A 20,851-nucleotide genomic window follows, 5' to 3' on the forward strand; every position below is an offset into this window, starting at 1 on the left:
AGCAACTTTTGTCTCAATAATAATTGACGTATTTTGACGACAGTGGGAGAAAATGTGAACAAAATGTATCATTAATATCTATTAAATCGGTGTTATGCTCGTTCCGGGGCTTTAAGTTCGAGAAATTTCGCAGATTCTATTGGAGAAAAATAGACGTCAGAGGTCAAGATTGTGCAACCAGAAATGGTATTGCGTTTTGCAAATTTCGTTGTTTTTTTTGTTAAAGGTCTAATATTATAACCTTTTCTTATAGATTATCTACATATTAAGTCAATATATGTGTATTTATATTATATAATTACAATACTTTATTATTAATAATATTAGTATTATGTAGAAAGCTCAAGATAGCTTTTAAAAATGCATTTGAGTTGAGTTATTTGTCAATTTTATCTTTTAAAAATAAAAATCATCTATATTAAATGTGTTTGAATAACGTGAAATTTTGTACTGAAGCAGCACATGTATTATTCATTTAAATATTGTGCAAGTTATAAATGCTGTAACAATCAGATAAAAATTTCTCCTTTGTTACGAAACAACAAAAAAAGAGTCAAATGTCTTTATGTAAGGTTTGGGAGATCGAGGAATATTCTAGATTGCAGGTCTGGGGTCGGTAGGGATTGTCTTGTGGCGCATGCGCAGTGCCCTTCCAGACATTTCTTCTTCACGTGGATCGCAGGAGTGAAGTGGTCCAGTGTGACGGTCTCTTGCTGCTCTGTCGGACGCGGTTTTCTTAAAGATCAGCTAAAATGGTAAGACGCGTAAGATAATTAATCCAACTACTCCGTCTGAATGAGATGTTACTATGTTGTGTTGAATTGTTTCGCGTGATGTTTTATAACTCCCCATCAACTGCGACTGCAAGGTCACGGTTAGTAATGCAGTCGTGCCCAGATTCAATGTGTAAAAATGATTTGATGCTGAAGTTGTTAGTTAATATGGGCACGTGAAGTGTGGGTGAAAGGTTGGTTTATGTCAATAAGGTTCAGAGCTAACCCGATGTATTTAATGAATAATTTTGCTAACAGCTGGTTTATACACCAGCGTAACATTTTGGTATAACGTTAACGTTAGATGTGTAAATGGGGTTTTAATAGTGTTAATGTTACACGATAAAAAAAATGCACCTGACATTTTGTGTTATAAATACTTAACGTGTTAAGAGTGTTTTTCTTGTATATCCGTCACACATTGTGTAAAATTGACTTAATTTTCGTTATAATAACTTAATAATTCACGTTGTGGAAACACTCAGGCTCAAAGATCAGTACAGCCAATAGTGTTTCAGCTAGACATGAACTTCCGGGTCATTTTGAATAGAGGCGAACGCATGTGCATTATGATGGACACTGCTGTAACTACTTTGTATTTTATTGAGACAGATATATATTTTTAAATGCAGGGTAATGCTTTTATTTGTGCATATTTAAGAGAAAGTTTACCCAAAAATGAAATGTACTTTTACTCAGTCCTGAAGAGGTTCTATATCTTTGAGCGTTTTTTTCTGTTAAAAAGATAAGATATTTAGAAAAATGTTGGAAACCGGTAGCCGTTAACATCCATTAAAAATATATATATAAAAGTAAGTCAATAACTACCGGTTTCCAATAGCATGCTAAGTGATGTGCGTATTTTATTTTCTACTAGATAGTAATCGAGTCATTTGTGCCACGACTTGTGAGTTATAAATTTGCCTTGTAGTTTGCGGCCAGGTGAAACTGATTTACTCTAGAATCTTCTACACGCTTGTCTGTTCTGCCTTCAGGGTTCAGGGTTTATCATGTTGCCTGTCCTTTTGTCCTTCAGCAGTATGGTAAACATTTACAAAACCTCCAAAACTTTTTCCTCCCCCACACTAACCCTCAACATCTCCTGTCCCATCAACCCTCCCTCACACACGACCTTCTCCCAAGGTCACACACATCTGTTCTCAGAAAAGCAGCAGCTGTTGTCTTTGTAACGGTATGATACAGAGTGTTTGATGGTCAGCACTTTTCTGGAGTCAGCCTAAAACTTATCTTTGAAAGAATGCAAACCAAAGATTTAGTTACAACTGAAATCAAAAATCAGTTGTTCTTTATTATGGGACTCCAGTTTATTTTAAAATCATGAATGAACACTTTTGGTCATGGAATAATCATTTAGCAAAAGCCGCAGACGAAAATGAAGACAAATCTAAAGGGATAGTTCACGAAAAAACTCTAGAAAATTCTGTTATATTTACCTTTAACTCTCAGTTTGTCTTTTGTTGAACAGAAAATAAGTTATTTAGAAAAATGCTGAAAACCTGTAACCTTTGGTTATTTCTACCATGAAAGTCAATGGTTACTGATAAAAACTGTTGGGGTTTTTTGTGTGACGCCCCCTTGTGTGTGTTTTTTTCCCTTTTCAAGTGTTGCGAAACTGTATCGACTATTTCTCCACTGCACTAAGCATGATTTTTTTTTCCTTTCTAGCAGGCTTTCCGGAAGTTTCTCCCCATGTTTGACCGTGTGTTGGTAGAGCGGCTCGCTGCAGAGACCGTGTCAAGAGGAGGCATCATGATTCCAGAAAAGTCTCAAGCCAAAGTGCTGCAGGCTACCGTGGTAGCAGTGGGTCCAGGATCCACAAACAAGGTAATTTTTATTTATTTAAAATTTTATTTACATTTTTCATTACAGTGTGTGAAATCAGAGTTTTAATTATTTCTGTTTTTCAGGATGGGAAAGTAATACCTGTCTGTGTCAAAGTTGGGGATAAAGTTTTGTTGCCGGAGTACGGAGGAACTAAAGTTATGCTTGAAGATAAGGTTTGAACATTTGCCGTTTATTGACTCTTACTTTTTATCCATTTAGAACAGAGATGCCCAAACTAGGGGCCCATGGGCCAAAGTTGGCCCATACTAACCTTTGTTTTGGCCCCTCATCCCATCTGAGAAAAGAGGGAGAATGATGGGGATGATTTAGAGATTGTCAATTAAAATTTAATTTAACCCTTTGTTTGTTTTATTGTTAAAAGCTAACTGAAATTAAATGATGCAAATTAATCAGATTTTAATTAAATACTGGCACTCGACAATGCAGAGACTTTGATGAGCAAATTAACCTGTGTATTCAGCATTGTACTCCACTGTGTTATAAATGTAATTGTTTGTTTTTATTGCTATATGTTATCATTTTAAAAGTTATACTGCATTAGTTAATACAATTAAGTAATATTTTCTATTTATTTTGAAATATTATGAAATAAATTAGAAAATGACCCATGGCAACTTGAATGTAAAATAGTTTGGTTTGTTTACCTTTGGCCCATGGCTATCAAGAATATTTGCTTTTTGGTCCTTCATGTGAAACCTTTTTAAGCACCCCTGATTTCTGAGGTTTGAGTTTTTTTTTTTTTTTCTTACAGAAACCAAATGTATTTGCATCCAAAATAACGAAATTGAAATGTAATCTATTTTATAATGATTGTTTGATTTATAAACTGCTATTCTTCTTTTATTTTCTTTTGTAGGACTATTTCCTTTTCCGGGATGCAGATATTCTTGGCAAATACGTAGATTGAAGTCAGCTTGTCCAGCCATCTGTGTCATTCTAAAGTGCATAGAATGAAAGATTGTTCCATGTTTGTTTTCATTTTTCTATGTCATTTGATTGTAAATAAGTATGATCATGTTTTGTTAAAATAAAGTGATCTTGATGTTTCATCTCACTTTTTGAGGTTAACAGTTTTGAAATTGAACATGTGACCGCTGAAACGTATACCAACTGTATAAACTGGGAAGTGATATACATCTTAACAATTGAAGCATTGCCAAGACTTTATAGTTCATATACATGAAAATTGTTTTTAATTTTGGTAGATTATGAATCACTCTTCTTTAACTTTTTAAAATGGAATGAGATGGATTTTTTTAAGTAACAAAAGAACTGCTTGTTCTAGTGGTAAAAAAGGTTATTTTTTTAATTTATTAGTTTTCTTTAAATTATATGATTTTGAATTCTATGTTGGATGTGATCAGAAGTTAACTAAAATAATTAGATAGTGCCTCCTGAAAGTAATCCAATTCCTATAACTCCTCGCATTGATGTTTTTCAGCTGACTACATTTTTATTCATTAAATTTTTGGAAATATTCTGAAGACGGCTTCTTCTTATTTGGACAGATTTAGAATCAGTGGTCAGATTGTCACTGACTGGCATCTTTTCTGTAGCTGAATACAGGAACATGCATAACAGTACACAAAATACAATATCAATCAAAAAATGACAGTGACAAAAAGTACAGTACTACAGGAAGCAATGGAAATAACAATAGCATCATAAAATTAAAGAAAAATAAGTTTTTTTTGCATTTACAAGGGTTACTAAAAATTGCTTACACAAAGATCTTAAGAGCAGAGCAGATTTTGACAGTTTTTAAAGCTTTATTATTAGCTGATCCTGAAATCAGTTCTATGTTATTTTAATTTTAAGAAGATCACAAAGGCAGGTTTACAATTTGAGAGTCTTAAATGTGAAGTGCATGACAACATTTACTGCTTGCTTTTACAAGTCCCAAATTTTGTTCACAAAGTCATCACCAGATGGTGCCATTGGCCATTTAACGATAACATTCGATTATTTTTCTAACTGCAGAATTTCAAGACACCGATCTCCTACATGTTTATCGATTAAAAAAAAAAAGAAAAACTATTCAATATAGTAGATTACAAATCACAATCAAGCTTAGATTTGCATACAGAAAACAACACCATCTGATTATTCTTACTATTGCCTTATATGTAATCACCTGTTTCTAAATCCTGTAATACTTGTGGTAATCTGCTTAAAACTTAGCAGGATACCACCACAGTGCTCAAAATAAATGGTAAAGAACCCAAATAAGACTTGATTTACATTGACAACTGCTCATTACCCTTCCTTTTTTTTGCTTTAACCTGCACTGTAAACAATACATTTTAATTAGAGAGTTCACCCCCAAAAATGTAAAAGTCCGTTACAATCCACTTTCATTTCTCTGTTTTCCAAATGTTTAAGTTAATGTTTTTGTTCTTATGAGAGTGAACAATGACTTATAACTTGGATTTTGTTAGTTTTAAAAAGTTTTTTTTTAATATCAGCTAGCATTGAATGACTATTTATTGTCAAACTAGTGTAGTTTTAGTGCTTGAGTCCCTTATTTCTTGATTATTCTGAAATACAATATTCTTGCTTATGCGTATATTTAACTATATTTATTATATTGGTTATTACTTAAGAACCTATATAAGATATAAAGAGTAAAATATACCCATAAAAGTCATATATTTAAAAAAAATCTGAATAATAAAAAGAATAAGGGACTGTCAAGAACCAAAAAAACACAAGTATCCCCAATATTTGAATAGAATATATGAATAGAATAAAAAAACTGGCCTACTATAATTGCTGAGCTGTGTTATTTTTATTAAAGAAAAGGAAACCAAAATCAGAAATATGAATTGACACAAGTGATTGTATTTGTACAAGAAGAACTTCAAGTCATTTAAAAAGAAAAACAATGGTTTGTAATCCCAGCAGAACTCCATTAGCCATGATGGCTTAAAATTGGCAACATGGAATAAGTGAAGGCTGAATGAGATGCCAACTGGGGTTTCCCCATAGGGGCCAGTTTCATAAGTCCATATGGGCTTATGTTAAGTTAGTCACCTATTTTTATATATTTTTCTATTATGTCAGACATAAAATGTTATTAAATTAGCTGCATAAAAAAAGAATGAAAACACGGATTATCTCATGCAAACTAGCTAGGCAAACTGCTCTGTCAGATGCTTATATTTATGCATCTGACTGCATAATGGACTTCTTATTAACTAGAATCTAGAGGAAAAAGGATCTGGAAAATAGATAACACTCGATGTAAGATGGAATAAAATCATAAATGCATCTTCACCGTTTAATATTTTGAGTTTCACTGTATCCGAGCTGCTCCTGTAGTAGCCGGGCTCGTCCATTGGGGGCGCGCTGTCAATCAAACTCTAAATCTGTCGAGATGGTCATGGCGGAGGGCACAGCTGTTCTGAGGAGGAATAGACCAGGCACCAAGGCGAAGGTAAAATGAACAGCTTATAACAAGTTGACGCTCTCTTTCAAACTCAGACCTGTTCGTGGAGCACATCCTAATGTACTATTAGCGTAAAAAACAATTTGTTCTTCTGCCAGCGGAAGCCGCAGATATGCTAAAGAGCTAAGCTAACAGTTAGCCTAGAAAACTAATGATCCTTAAAGAAGGGGTTTTAACTGTGTATTTTGTTAAATATTTGTCCGTAATATGATTTGCTTGCTTTTCCAAAAGTACTTGTATATAGAGTGAAATAAGAGACAAGAGGGGCCTGATATTAGAGGTTTTATGATCTAGTTATTTGGCGAACAGCAGTCAGCTAGCAGCCGTCTACAAATACCCGGATGAACATTGCTGAATATGTATTTACATTAAATTATTATGTTTAAAACACAACAAAGTTCATTGACAGTGTCCTGCAGCATTAAGTAGGTACTCCTAGGTAACCCCCTAGGTACTTTTTCTCAATTATTTGTCAAGAAATTGTCATTACGTTTGGGACGATTTACTATAGTTTTACTGTGCATTAAAACTATGATTGCAACATAAGGAATGTGTTAATGTAATCTAACTGCGGGCAAAATTTAAGTCAAGTGAAGGATATTTTGATCATGTATGTATTGTTGACATCAGTTTTTTTAGAATTATTCTAGTGTTGATTTTACTGACTTGTTTACAATCTTGTTTTTGGGTGTTGTAGGACTTCTATAACTGGTCTGATGAGTCTTTTGAAGAAATGGACAGCACCTTGGCTGTGCAACAAGTGAGAGCTTTTACTTCTTTGAAGGTTTTGAGAAGGGTTTAATCACTTTCAATGACCCTGATATTCTTTGTACTGATGACAAAGTCTTAACTCTGATGCTTAGATAGTTTGCTTAACTGAAAGCGACATTCAGCTAGCTTGTTTTCCTTTACATGGTTGTTTACACTGTTTTGTTTGAATAAATCATCATGGATTTTGACTATATCTCTTTGCTGATTAAAAGTATTTTGTCTTTTTGTTGTTTTAATACTAATACATTAAAATAATCAATTAGGATAAACAGGATTTTTAGAAAGCTTTTGAGCTTTAAACCTTTCATGATAGTGTGTTATTATTATTGAGAATATAATAATCAAGAAACTAGGTGGCATGAAATTAGTTGTGTTCAAGAGTTGACATTCTTTTGTGTCTATTTAATAGAAAAAAAATATTTTTTGAAGTTTATCATGAAGTCATTTTAATTATGAGACAATTTAAAAGTTTTTTTTGTTCTATGCAGCATGACAAACGTTTCAGTTGATTATTAACTGAATAGTCAACAGACTTTTAAGCTTTATTAAATGTGGTCAACTAAAAATGACACTTGTCAGAAAAAAAACTTTAAAAAACCCTAAAAAAATTAGAAACATCACTTATATGTACGACGAAAGATCGTTATATGGTTCAGTTGGTTTGTTATTTAAAATTGTGTTTAACTGATAGTCATGTTTTCAATTTTCTTGTCAGTACATTCAGCAGAACATTCGCTCAGATTGTTCCAACATAGAGAAGATTATGGAGCCTCCAGAGGGACAGGATGAGGGGGTGTGGAAATATGAACATCTCAGGTATATTATTAGTCTGAATGTCAACAAGGGTCCTTCATTTGATCCTTCAGTGTAATGATGCATCTCAGTATACTTTTGTGATTCTCTATGTTTTGGAATAATAATAGAACCCACTTTATATCAGGTGTCTTCAGCTACTATGAACCTTGTTATTTGGTACAGTGGTTATGTTCTTCTTCCAATAAAACAAGAAATGGTAGATAACATATTAAATGACTCGAAATACTTTAGTTGCAATATTAAATCTTTATAGTTTGACATTATCTTTAAGACCCACTAGATTTTACTCTTTATTCAGTAAGTAATTCCTAATGCATATTTTGATGATTTATTATTTGAAACAAGCTTTAGCTCTAGCTACATTTAATGAGCTTTTTGTGAATGCAGCCCAGTCACTTTTGAATATATATTTGATGCAGACACCAATATTAGATGTTGTCTTTGATCTAATCTGTCTAAAGTAGTATGTGCATTTTTAATTACTTAAATACATTTTAATATTGTGTTTTTTTGTCTATATAGACAGTTCTGTTTGGAGCTCAATGGCTTGGCAGTTAAACTGCAGGTAATTATCATTCTTGCGTTATGTACCACTGGTATTTCACAAACAAATCAAATCATGATAGAGAGAGCAATTCCATGCAAATGTGAATTTTGCCTTAAAAAATAAAGTTTTCACTTAAATAGCGAAACATTTTCTAAGTTGTTTATGTAGGTATTGTGTTCTACAATTCTACTGAAATATTCAAAAATGTCTGTCAGTGTTTTCAAACTATTAAATTTGATTTACCAAAGTCACACAAGTGGCAATTTTACATGTGTGTAGCATTCATAACAGAGATGTCAAATCATAATGAAGCTTTTGCCTTATAAATGCGAAAAAATTGTTTAATGAAATAAGATCCATCATTTTTGTTTTATAGTGAGCGGACTCGAATCTGTTTAGCATTGTTTATTGTGAGTAGTGCAGTTAAATTCACAGAATTTCTACAAAGTATTTTGTGCACTGCAAACGCAGACTTTTTGGACACATCCATAACGCATGTTTATTTTCTCTCATTTAAAATATAAAAAAAAAGTTTAGAGGTTGATATTTTTCTGATTAAAATCTGCAAATGTCACATCTATAATGCTGGAATTGCTCGATAACAGATTTAGTTGTTTTAATGTTCAAATGTTTTTAACATTTTTATTTAGACAGTGATGTTTGATTATATGATCCTAAATGAATGTAATAAATGTGATACTTTTGCCCCATAGAATGAGTGTCATCCAGACACATGTACCCAGATGACGGCCACTGAGCAGTGGATCTTTCTGTGTGCTGCCCACAAGACTCCCAAAGAGGTCAGTGTCATTTGACTCAAAAGTTTGATTGAAAGTAAAAGCACATTTGTAATGACTTTGTTGTGCTTGGTCAATTTTATTATCTCTATGTAAGTAATGAGATGTAGATAGTCATTTTCAGTACGTTTTTTTATGCACAGAATGAAATTACCAAACAATTGAGTTGTTGTAAAAAGCCGTTGTTGATTATTATTGACCAATTGCTGCACCTTGGAATTTCTTTAAATACTGAACCATAGAAATCTAATGTTGATTTGTTTGTTGGATCACAGTGCCCTGCCATTGATTACACAAGGCACACCCTGGATGGAGCTGCATGTCTTCTCAACAGCAACAAGTATTTTCCCAGCCGGTAAGTTATTGAACATCTAATCTTGTAAAGCAGGGGTGCTCGGTGTTCCTCCTGGAGATTTGTCTACCTGCAGAGTTCAGTGTCAAACCGCTCGAACACTCCCAAAAGTCCCTAATGAATTTTAAAACTTGGTTTAATTTTTTGCTTAAGGATGAGCAACATATAACTAAAATATCTGTGTGCGCGTGTCATTCAACCTCAGCAGTGATGCCCATCATCATATACAGATTAGGCATCAAAAGTTTTTATAATCAGAGCTCATTCTTTTAAACCTTACATTTTTATAAAGGCTTTTATACACAAGTTAAATACACAAGTTTTCAAAGGGCAACTGTTGTTTTAAAATGAAGTACACTTACCTTTTACTGTGGTAAAGTGTTGAACTTGTCACGTGACATCACATCACAATTAGATTGTGAAATACCAGAACATCCGGTTCTTGTGTAATTAGAAGTATGTGGTTTAAACTGATTTTTAACGTTAGCTGATTTTTAAAGTTAATTTACACAGAGCAGAGATTTAGAGCTGTTGATTATGTAACATGTAAATTCATGTATTTAAAATAGAGTTGGCACCACATTTATTGACTTTACTTTCCCCGCCCAATTCTTGTGCATTTAAATGTCTGAAGCCTAAAATAAATAATAAACAAAAATAATGATAATAATAATAAATTATTACATTTATTAAATTATTGCAAAGTGGGAAACACATTTGAATTTAGCAGTTGAACATGCGTTGTACTGAATTATAAAGCACCAAAGATTCTGTAATTGCAACGTTCATCTGCTACTAAAACATCCAGATTTATCTGTATACATGCTTAATTGTTGCTTTTGTAAACTTGTAAAAAAAAATTGTAAACTTGTTGCTCCACCAATTTGTTATAAATTGAACAAAAACGTGCAAAATAAGCTCTACATTGTAGTGTTGTGCTCGCAATATCGATACATCCTCCTGAAATCAATCCATCTTTTATTTCTATAGCGCTTTTACAATGTAGATTGTACATTGTAGATGTGTCAAAGCAGCTTAACATAAAAGTTCTTGTAGATTTAAATTAAAACTGTCAGTCCAGTTTTCAGAGTTAAAGTTCAGTTCTGTTCAGTTCAGGGTGGTTAGTTTTCACTGCTGACACTGAACACTGAAGAGCAAATCTATCATTGCACAGCTCCACAATTTTCAAAATCCTCTTGACAATGTACATATAAATAAACCTGACCTGACTAACTCCAGGAAATGCTTGCATTTAAGCGATGCAGGAAGACGATCTTCATGAGTTATGCTAATATGTAAATCCTTAGCTGTTAGCAGTCTGTAGGGGTTTTTATTGTATAGCTTCTGACCCTCTCATTGCTTTCTGTATAGCGTCAGCATTAAGGAATCATCTGTGGCCAAACTGGGCTCTGTTTGCCGTCGCATCTATAGGATCTTCTCCCATGCGTACTTTCACCATCGCCAGATTTTTGACAAGTATGAGGTAAGGAAGCTGTGTGTGTGTATATGTAAATCATAAGTACATACATTTCAGAGTATTGAATATACTGAGAGTTGGCACTTGAACTTGAGTCTCCCAAAAGTACATGTTGGCAATGACGTTATTGGAGCCAACAGTTTAGACTCATGTTTCCCAGTATGTTATAGAGCAGGGCTGCTCAATCCTGTTCCTGGAGGTCTACCTTCCTGCAAAACACAGCTCTCACCCTGATCAAACACACCTGAACCAATTAATTAGGACCTGAACAGCACTTGGTAATTACAGGCAGGTGTGTTTGAAATGGGTAGCAACTGAAATCTACAGGAAGGTGGATCTCCAGGAACAGGACTGAGCACCCCTGTTATAGAGCAACTATGAGGTTGTGAACTACCTCAGGCAAATTCCTGTGAAGTGTTCGTCTTTAGCCATTATTTTAAAGTTAAGGATGATCTTTCTTCATTGTTCTTATGACAAAGCTGTTGGTGTTTATTGAAACGGGATTTCCGGCAGTGGTCAGTAGGAGGCATCTTGGAGACCATTTTCTAAGGACGACAGTCAAATCCGCATCAGATTTCTGAAGATTATTATCTCTTTCCCACAGAATGAGACCTTTTTGTGTCATCGCTTCACCCGTTTCGTGATGAAGTACAACCTCATGTCTAAGGACAACCTCATTGTGCCCATCCTGGAGGAGGAAGTCCAGAGTGCCACCGCTGGCGAAAGCGATGCCTGAGCTGCGTCTTGTGCATTTGAAGCCTCAAGCATCCAGACAGCAGAGGCCAATAACGTCAGTCGTTACTTTTCCACTCACAAATGTTTTGTTTGATTCGAATTCCATCGTTCAGCTGTAACAATCAATTCCAACATAACATCAACAGCTACTTGTACATATCTCAGCTCATCTCCATTGTAAATCCTGCTTAACCAATAAGAACTTCCTTTCTTTTTCCCCCCTCTCTCGACTATAAGCGAGTCTGGTGATATTCACCCTGTCTTTTCCCTCGTTTTTAAGTTATTACATGGGTGGAGGGCTCTCATCCGGCCCACTTTGTCCTTTTTTTAAAATAAACTAAAATGTATGGTATTTTCATTATGTCAATTGTTAATAAAAGACTTGTACCTAGCCAATGCTTTTGCATTAACATTTTATGACATAGTGACAACACAAAAGGCCATTCGATTTAATATGAGGTCAATACCCGTTTAATAAAATAGTACAAAACACTGTCTGAACATGTACGAATACTAAAGCTGGTAAATAACACTGATCAGATCTGGCAAATTAGAATATAATGATAAATGTGAAGAACTTTATCGCTTAATGACTTTAAACATTTACAGCAGCTTCGTAAGCTAAAAATGTGCTTATGCTAATCTGCCATTCCTCAAGGAGGGATAAACATTGTCAAGGCAACATCAGCCGTATAACACTTACCTCAGGTTAAAATTCTACAGCTTACAAACAAATAAATTGTAAAAATCCAACCGCATTATTCAACCTTACCACTTAATTTGGGGAGAACTATAGTCATTTAAAGAAAGAAAGTACCCTGCTCATTGTCCCCTTGTGAAGTGTCTCTCAATATGCAAACCTTTCCCTTTAAGATAGTGTGTGTGAAGAAATTCCCAGGAGGTTAACAAACAAATTTAGCACCAACTGAGCCAACGGCACAGATCAGATAAACCAAACTACTGTCAAATTCAGTGTTTGCAGGCTAGTTGATGAGGTCCAGCTTGTAGGTTTACAGTACATGCATTTCCCTCAAACACATACAAAGCAGAAAGAATTCCCCTTCGCTTCCCAAGATGACGTTTTGGCACCCAAGGCTTGGAAAGTTCTGCATAAAAGGTAAATATTTTCCAAAACTGCGCACCAAACAAATGTGCGTCCCACAAGGAGTCTGTTTGGACACTCAGTTCCTGAGTTGGTCACGCTGAACCATCGCAGGTGTTTAAACAAACAACTGATTTGTCAGCTGGTTTGAAGTAAAAAAAAGGAACAGGAAAAAGAACAGCAAAAACTGTGAGGAAGGATACTCGCCGTGATAAGGAGGGGGGTAAAGGATTTGCTCATAACAGTGACTTTCAGTGATAATTTTGATTGAAAACAGGAACGATTGCACACGCATTGTGCTTTTCGGTAAAAATAGGGGTTCTCTAGGATACATTATGGCTTGTTAAAAAATAATTTACAAAAAGTTAAAAGTGCTAAGTCTGTCTGTAATATAAGAACGCAAAATCTCTGTTCTGGTGAAAATCGGAGGGCAATGCTCATTGCTTCAGAACTTTAAACGGCAAGTTTTTGAGTTCACATACAGGTGACCTCTGCTGCCCCATCGTCCGGCTCATATCCTCCCTCATCCAGATGGGAGAGAGAGCTGGGAAAGCCTCCTCCAAACACAGGGAAGCCACCGATCCCGCCTGAGCATGGAGATGAGAGCTCAGCGTGCCCCTCGTCCACTCCTCCGCTCACAGAGCGACTGGACACCTCTCTCCGTGTCGAACCCTTCAGCAAAAAAACAAAACAACATGAATGTTAAAAATGACAAAAAAGTCTGACAATAGTGCATGTTACAAGAAGTCACATTCTCCGTTCAAGGGGTAGTTAGAAATGACCTCATCCTTTGTTCTTCCTTATGTAGTTTTAAAACAAACAAAAAAGATATTGCATCCATTAACTTTCATAGTAGGAAAAAAGATTACTATGGAAGTCAATGGGTGCCAGCCACCAGAATCTTTCAGAATATCTTATTTAGGTTCTAAACATGAGAAGGGTGAATAAACAATGGCAAAATGCTCTTAAAGAGATAGCTCACCCCAAAAGTTTTATTCTGCATAAAAAATTCCAACTTTGCTTGTTTGAGGCTAGGGCAGGGAGGGACAAAGTTGATCCTGGAGGACCAGTGTCCTGCATAGTTTTGCTCCAACCCTAATCAAACAAACCTGCTTGTAGTCTTTTTAGTGATCTTGAAGACATTGATTAGCATTTTCAGGTGTGTTTGATTAGTGTTGGAACAAAAGTCTGCAGAGACACCGGCCCTGGAGAATCAAGTTTTCCCATCCCTGGGCTTGGGTAACAAAATCTATTAAATCCTTTGTTACTTGAAATTAACCATTTACAGCAAAATATAAAGGTTTGCTTTACAATTATAATTAGAAATGATGCCTTGACAACCAGTTTTATTTTAATACAATTGATATATTATTACAGATATACTTGGAATAGTTTTTTTTTTACTCAACAGGAAAAGTAAATTCAAACGATTATCCTATTATTTTTCTTCTAGTGTCTCTCAACCACATTCCTGGAGGACCACCTACACTTCAGGTTTTGGATGTCTGCTTTGTCTCTCACACACGTTACAGCTCTTTCGGTCTCAAATAATGAGCTCATGATCTGAATCAGGTGTGTTTGGTTAAGGAGACATTGAAATTGTGGAGAGCTGGTGGTCCTCTAGGAACGTGGTTGAGAAACACTAATCTAAAAGTCTTTTATTTGGCAAGAACCAAAGCATTCATTCATTCATTTTCTTTTTGGCTTAGTCCCTTTATTAACCTGGCGTCGCCACAGTGGAATGAACTGCCAACTTATCTAGCATGTTTTACACAGCGGATGCCCTTCCAGCTGCAACCCATCACTGGGAAACATCACTACACACTCATTCACACACTATGGACAATTTAGCTTACCCAATTCACCTATTCCAAATGTCTTTGGACCGAAACAGGAGCACCCAGGGGAAACCCACGCCACCAAAGAGAGAACATCCACACAGAACTGACCCAGCCGAGGCTTGAACCAGCGACATTCTTGCTGTGAGGCGAATGTGCTACCAACTGCGCCACCATGCAGCCCAGAACAAAAGCAGTTTTTAAATAATAAAAAAATAATAAATTTGAAGGTCAATATTACTAGCTCAACTTGCCTAGTTAACCCAGTTAAATTGCACTTTAAGCTGAATACTAGCATTTTGAAAAATAATGAGTAAAATACACATTGGCTGCGTCCAAAATCACATACTTCCATATTATATAGTACGCCACAATCAGTATGTGAGCCAAGTAGTATGTCCAAATTCATAGAATTTGAAAAACAAGTACCTAGATGACCTACTACTTCCGGCGCATGATGAGGCCTTGTGACAGAATTAATGAATTAAAATGAAGCAACGCAACTGACGTGGGTAGGTCACAAGATCATGACAAACTGGTGGATGTCGTACATTCGTGGGCTAATAATTTTGCCTTCAACCATACATGTAGGAGGCAATATTTTGAAAAGGATTTTAGGTTTTATATATTGTTTTTGCCATTAGTTCAAATTGTAGTAATGTTCCTAATACAACTGATTTAACTAACACTGGGGAACTGATACCTGGCTGTGCTGTGGTACCGGATGACCCTTGACTGGTCTTTGCAGGAAAACCACTTGCTTAGTGGCCAAATTCCCTTCACTGCAGAAACAGAATAAAAAAAAAACACTCAGCTAGCCATATAATAACAGATTGTAAAATAAACTTGATTAAACAGCTGTGAGGATCGCACCTGTCATGGCGAATAATCGGGGTGGGCAAAACACAGGTGAGCAGCCAGCCAAACTCTGCTAACGTGTGCAGCAGAGGCCCATAGTCTGTCTTCACATTTGAATCCTAAAACACAAACCCATTAGCGACATCATCAAAATGAGTTTAACACCATGCTAGATAATGACAGCTTCCACACATTCAATCACACCTCAATAACAGTCCACTGTTCCACTACAATAGTGTCATTGGCAGGTGGCGCTGTGCTTTTCTCTTCATAGACAAACAGACCCTCTAGAGACCTGGGCACTGGCTCTCCTGCCAAAACAACAATATAACATCTAGATTAGGTGATAAGAACTCATAAAGCCACAGCTCATTGCTGGATTTTTGCATAATAGGTGCATGTGTATGACCTAGATATTCATTTAAAGAGACAGTACCCACACACACAGACAAAAAAAAGACAATTACGTTCGTTAATGGGATTCTTTTCTTTGTTGAACATGAATGAGGATATTTTGAAGAATGTTCAAACAGGAGCCATTACTAGTAATGAAGTCAGTAGTTAATCTGTGTCTTTTTGTGTTTAACAGAAGAAAGAAACTCAAAGAGGTTGTTAAAATGGAGAGAGGAAGTAAATATTGGTTGATTGTAATTTTTTTTGGGAGATTATTACTTTAATAAAGGTCTAATCTTTAAAACAAATAGTAGAGTTATTCGTTTGGCATAGTTACTTGGATCTAAAGTGGCTGCTTTTAATCCGCAGGTGATTTTATTCTGAACCTCAGAGCAATGATTTTGTAGGTCTCATTTACTCAGCGCTGGAAGTGTGTCAATGACCTACAAAAGATAATGAAACTGAACTACTTTTATGACAGCAAGACAAATCCATGAGCGCCAACATGTGTGAGCGGACAATGGAAGGTAAAAAACAGATTATAGAGCGAGTCCTGATTTAACAGAATATTTTTGGATCTCAGTACTTAGTGTTTTTGCTATTGAATTGTAATTAATACATCTTTATGTACATGTATGCACTCTAACATGCATGTTGTGTCAAAAACAAAGTGCTTTTTGTATGGAGCTAATAATATGCCAAAACAATCTGAATTTGAATTGTATTCACCTGAATTGTCAATAATTGTATTTTAATACATCTGAATTTTTATATGCTGTAAAAAGGGTTTGAATTTCTTAATTTGAATTTCATAACTTCACACTGAAAACTCAAAAAAAATTATAAGTGTACTTTAATTACCCGGATGATGCACTTATTTAGCTGGTAAAATGAAGTGTGTAATAATGGACACTTCACGCACTCAACGACCACAGGTTTGCTTACGTAGTGGAAGGGGCGAAGCTATCGGACACACATGTTGGATAACTTTATTTATTTTGGATGGTGAAAGCAAAATTCTCCTACGAGAGAGACTACAGCGCCTCCCAATGGTGAATGCGGCAATACTCACGGCAGGTATTATTTGATAATTCGGTCGGTTATTTCACTGATTTTGCATTCGTCAAACGTCATTAAGGAAACGGTTTGAATTTCCTCTTAGTAAAAACCATTAGTGTGCCATTTGGGACGACACTACAAACATATACTATCCTGTTGAGTGTGTAAGTGCATAAGTACATAGTGCATGAGTGCATAGTGTATAGTGTGCCATTTGGGAAGCAGCTATAGACTGCAGATATTGGGTTTGTAAAAATACAGTTTAAAATTTTCAAGATGAAGAAATTCAAAACATCAAATTCAATATTTAAAAATTCAAAACCAGACATTTAGATTGTGAAATTCAGATTCAGCAGAAAAAAGGTCAGGGGTGATCAACAGGGAAGGGTAGACGATTTTGACAGCATATAAAAAAGCAGATGTATTAAATTACAATTGTTAATAATTCTAATTAACACAATTCAAGTTCAGATCGTTTTGGCATATTATAAGCTCCATATTATTGAGCATCAAAACAAGTTTGAGCTTTTTACATGTTTTTCTGTTAAATGGAGGCTGATTCTATGAGAAAAAAGTAAGCACTAATACATTTGTGATTGAATCCATCATGATTTACAGAGGACACTCACTAAAATGACTAACTATAATTTGAAATATCTATTTTTGAATAATTGAAATGTATATAAATATTTATACAACAGTTCTGTCTGGTTCCTGAATCTGATTGGCTGATAGCAGTGTAATATTCTGCAATAACAGCTCTGGTCCAGCCTCTTAACCCTTTACCCTTGTGCATTACTCCGCCCACATACAACAACAAGCAGAGGACACTCTACAGTTCAACAAATATTGCTGTTGTTGGACAACAATGCACTTTTGAAGATTTTTTTGTGGTTGAGAATGTGGTTGTTTAGATTGCAACCATGCAGTTTATTTAGTGCCTATTTTAAAATATTTATATTTTCTGAGAGACAGCAAGTCGGCGGTCATTAGCCTGCCATACTGAGCTGACCAAAGACAGTTGACGTTGTCTATCCACAAGATAGTGACAGGACAGCATAAAAAGCCCTTAGAGGATTAAAACAGCATAATTTCTAACTACAGCTGATCAAATCCTTATTATACTGGTAAGTGATATTCTACATCAATCTCTCTTTTGTAGGTTGTAGTGCTGTATTTATACCATATAATTGTAATATTTTGAGTGCGAGATGGGACTCTTATATCAGGAATGTGTATTGTGTTGGCAGAAAGAAAGAAGAAATGCCCGCATGTGTTTAATATTTTCCTTATCGCAAACACAACAGCAATCTGGTTACACTGCTTTTTCGGGGTTACTTAATGTGATATCCCAAAAGCAACAGAGAAATAATGTAGATTGTAATACTGTAAGGAGATATCTCTGTAGACTGATGGGAATTCATGTCACGTTCAGCCCAATAATTTTAAAATAGAGAATCGTTCAAATATTAGCTCTAAAGTGAGGTTGGTGAATTAGTAACGGCTTGTGCTGTTTTGACATCAGCTACAGATGTAAATGAGTGGCGGAAGAAAGTATTTCCTTATACAAAAGGGGTTTTAGACTCAGTGTTTCATTTTCATTTTTATATACACGATTGTGCCGTCGAACTGTTATATGTAAGGAATATCACACTCGTAGCAGTGAAATATAGCTGTATATGATCACTGGTGGGACACTAAGGCACGAGGCCACCAACCAGTGCTGATTTACAGCCATATTGCACTGCTACGAGTGTGATATTACTTATTTATCATCACTAATTTTTTTATTATTGTTATATTCTTAAGTACAATACAGGTCAGAATAAGCATATAAATTGTTTTGGAAACAATTTAGTATGCAATTACCCTTGTAAATTTAAATAAGATGCAGACGCCAAAATGAGACTTAACATATTTGACTCATACACATACACACAAGAGATTTACGCATGTACATAAATGATATACATATGACACAAAGAGAAAGGGGGAGCGAGAGCTACTTTGTAAGCCGTTTCTCAAGTTCAATATTCACTAGCTCCAGATGTCTTTAGCGCGCACACACGCACACTTGATTTAGATCCTATTAGTCTGGTGCGAAACAGGAAGCACGGTCGTGAGGTTAGGGACGTGAGCTCTAAATTTAGTTCTAGTGGGAGACAGGAGAAAGAAAACATGGCTTTGGTTAAAGATAGAGAGATGCTGGGGCTTTAAAAGGAAGAAGATGAAAAGTGCAACTTCTGAGAATGGAAATGACTTATCCTCTTGAGCAATCATTTTAATCTCTTGGGAAGAGCTAAAGAAAATACACAAAAACGACAAACAACCATGCTCAAATGACAAACAAATAAAGAAATCAAAATTATATACGGTAGTCAACATTCAAAATGAATTAAAAATGTTTTTCTAAATTGCCCTATGGGTGCTGTTCAACAACTTTGATGAATGGTGATGATCCACTTCAAATGGTGACTACTGTATGTGTGCATGAAGTACCTTTAGGGGTATCCCAGTATACAAAGGAATCAACCAATGACCAGCCCTTGCGGTAATAAGCTGCGGTCAGTTCCAGCCAATCTGCTTCCAGAGCACTTACAACTTGACCTTTCCTGGAAACGCGCATGGACAGGGCACCCTGGTGGTAACAGCAGGCCAACGAGTCCAGCGGGGCACAACCCGGAGCCCAAGAGTGGAACAGCACCAACAATCTCAGATCTGAAAACAATCGTCATATATTTATCTATCACCAATGTAGAGCTGAATAATAATAAAACATGTAATAACATTAAGTCAGGCAATAGAAAATGAGAAGCTTGCAGTGTTATATAGAGTAGCTCCTCCCCTTTTCTTAAAGTAGCCAATAGCTTTTTTGTTTATCTCTCAGCTACACAAAGCAGCATATGGCAGCCAGAGTCTAATAGTAATGCTGACTCTTTCTAGGCGTTGTTAAATATAGCAATCTATGTTGATTTCAAATGGGTAGGATACATTTTAAACCCGACAATGACTACAAAAATGTCCACAAGAGGGAGCTATGGAGATCAAATAAGAATTGATGGCAGGTTTAATTTTTCTTCATTAACAAATAAAGAGATAGTTCACAAAAAAAAAAGAAAATTAACCCATAATTTAATCAAGCCTCAACACATCACCTGAGAATCAGACTTTTTTTTTTGTCTCACTCAGAGTAGTTTTAAATATATGTCATATACAACAGTTACACATAATGTGCCTTCAGAAAAACATCTTGAAAATGCTGATGATAAGCATCTATTCATAGTGTAGGGACGGGATGCTTTCAGATGCTACAAACAAAGCAGCTGATTGGAAAGAAAATGTGATGAGATGCTGAAGTACAGTATGTCATCAAAATTGTTGAAAGTGTAAGGCTGCGTCCGAAGTTGCCCACTACTTGTGTAGGTAATACATTTGAATTTACTATACAACCGCTAGAAAAGTATGTTCTATATAGTATCAATGTGACTATTATGAATGGAATTGACCCTTCGCTAAGCCACAACCGAAAACTGCCACACACCAATCGTGGCTTAGCAACCGCAGCTACGCGCAGAAGGCCTGTCAAGCTTTCGAGCGAGGAAAACAATCCAAAGCGTTGTGCATATGGATTGTGCAAATCTGATACCCGGTATCCTAAAAGTTTGGACAGGATGGTGAAATTTTTTCTCTTTTTAAAATCTAAATCCCAAGGGGAGAAATCCCAGCATGGAACAAGCTGTGTGAGGGGCGCTAAAGGAGCGTAGTTAAGTTGGTTTTGTTTTTGATATTCCTGACAAAGTCATAGATGGCAAGAACTCACACACCTCTTACCCTAAAAAGATCTAAACTATTTTTTCTACAAAAAATACAAAGCAGGTAATGTTTACAGCTGTCTTTTTTTCTTTTTTTTCTATTATGAGCACTGCTCCGTTGAAGCCCTCGCCATAGTAGTCATACTAATAGCAATCATATTTCCACCATCTGTTTCAAGCTAAGAATATTTGAAATTGCGACATTTG

At 35.6% G+C, this 20,851-nt stretch overlaps 3 protein-coding genes across 7 annotated transcripts in view; 2 read left to right on the top strand and 1 right to left on the bottom strand.

Moving 5' to 3' along the window:
• The first annotated feature begins 133 nt into the window (after positions 1-133).
• Positions 134-4,123, top strand: hspe1 (heat shock 10 protein 1). Of its 3 annotated transcripts, none has more exons than NM_131526.2 (5): positions 134-186; positions 573-755; positions 2,460-2,618; positions 2,702-2,791; positions 3,496-4,123. In NM_131526.2, the coding sequence occupies exons 2-5, from the start codon at positions 753-755 to the stop codon at positions 3,544-3,546; spliced, it is 303 nt and encodes a 100-aa protein (NP_571601.1). In that variant the 5' UTR covers positions 134-186; positions 573-752; the 3' UTR covers positions 3,547-4,123. The 3 variants fall into 3 exon arrangements, with proteins under 3 accessions (NP_571601.1, NP_001315319.1, NP_001315320.1); NM_001328390.1 differs by lacking the exon at positions 134-186 and adding an exon at positions 242-370; NM_001328391.1 differs by lacking the exon at positions 134-186 and having other exon boundaries at positions 2,463-2,618.
• A 1,863-nt stretch (positions 4,124-5,986) lies between these two features.
• On the top strand, positions 5,987-11,973 carry mob4 (MOB family member 4, phocein). 2 transcript variants are annotated; one of them, NM_001003439.1, is made up of 8 exons: positions 5,987-6,075; positions 6,785-6,847; positions 7,574-7,674; positions 8,197-8,239; positions 8,935-9,021; positions 9,294-9,373; positions 10,742-10,853; positions 11,452-11,973. In NM_001003439.1, the coding sequence occupies exons 1-8, from the start codon at positions 6,016-6,018 to the stop codon at positions 11,581-11,583; spliced, it is 678 nt and encodes a 225-aa protein (NP_001003439.1). In that variant the 5' UTR covers positions 5,987-6,015; the 3' UTR covers positions 11,584-11,973. The 2 variants fall into 2 exon arrangements, 1 of the variants encoding a protein (NP_001003439.1); XR_015498808.1 differs by having other exon boundaries at positions 6,004-6,075; positions 10,742-11,018; positions 11,191-11,973.
• A 57-nt stretch (positions 11,974-12,030) lies between these two features.
• The window catches only part of rftn2 (raftlin family member 2), a 30,832-nt gene continuing 22,011 nt past the window's right edge, over positions 12,031-20,851 (bottom strand). The window contains exons 5-9 of one of the 2 annotated variants that reach the window (XR_015498804.1): positions 18,612-19,550; positions 15,585-18,485; positions 15,396-15,499; positions 15,226-15,304; positions 12,031-13,356 (exon numbers count right to left, since the gene is read on the bottom strand). Coding sequence is in view for 1 of the 2 variants with exons in the window: in NM_213420.1 (NP_998585.1) it covers positions 13,159-13,356; positions 15,226-15,304; positions 15,396-15,499; positions 15,585-15,691; positions 19,332-19,550 (707 nt within the window). In the remaining variant the exon portion in view is untranslated. 2 annotated transcript variants of the gene reach the window in all.

Source organism: Danio rerio, chromosome 9, assembly GCF_052040795.2.
Source record: "Danio rerio strain M-AB ecotype USA chromosome 9, GRCz13ab, whole genome shotgun sequence".
Lineage (NCBI taxonomy): Eukaryota > Metazoa > Chordata > Actinopteri > Cypriniformes > Danionidae > Danio > Danio rerio.

Coding starts and splice junctions, on each gene's coding strand:
- hspe1 (NM_131526.2), top strand. Junction 2,619..2,701: donor GTCCAGGATCCACAAACAAG/GTAATTTTTATT, acceptor TCTGTTTTTCAG/GATGGGAAAGTAATACCTGT. Junction 2,792..3,495: donor AAGTTATGCTTGAAGATAAG/GTTTGAACATTT, acceptor TTTCTTTTGTAG/GACTATTTCCTTTTCCGGGA.
- mob4 (NM_001003439.1), top strand. CDS start 6,016: ATGGTCATGGCGGAGGGCACAGCTGTTCTGAGGAGGAATAGACCAGGC. Junction 8,240..8,934: donor GCTTGGCAGTTAAACTGCAG/GTAATTATCATT, acceptor TTTGCCCCATAG/AATGAGTGTCATCCAGACAC. Junction 9,374..10,741: donor AACAAGTATTTTCCCAGCCG/GTAAGTTATTGA, acceptor CTTTCTGTATAG/CGTCAGCATTAAGGAATCAT.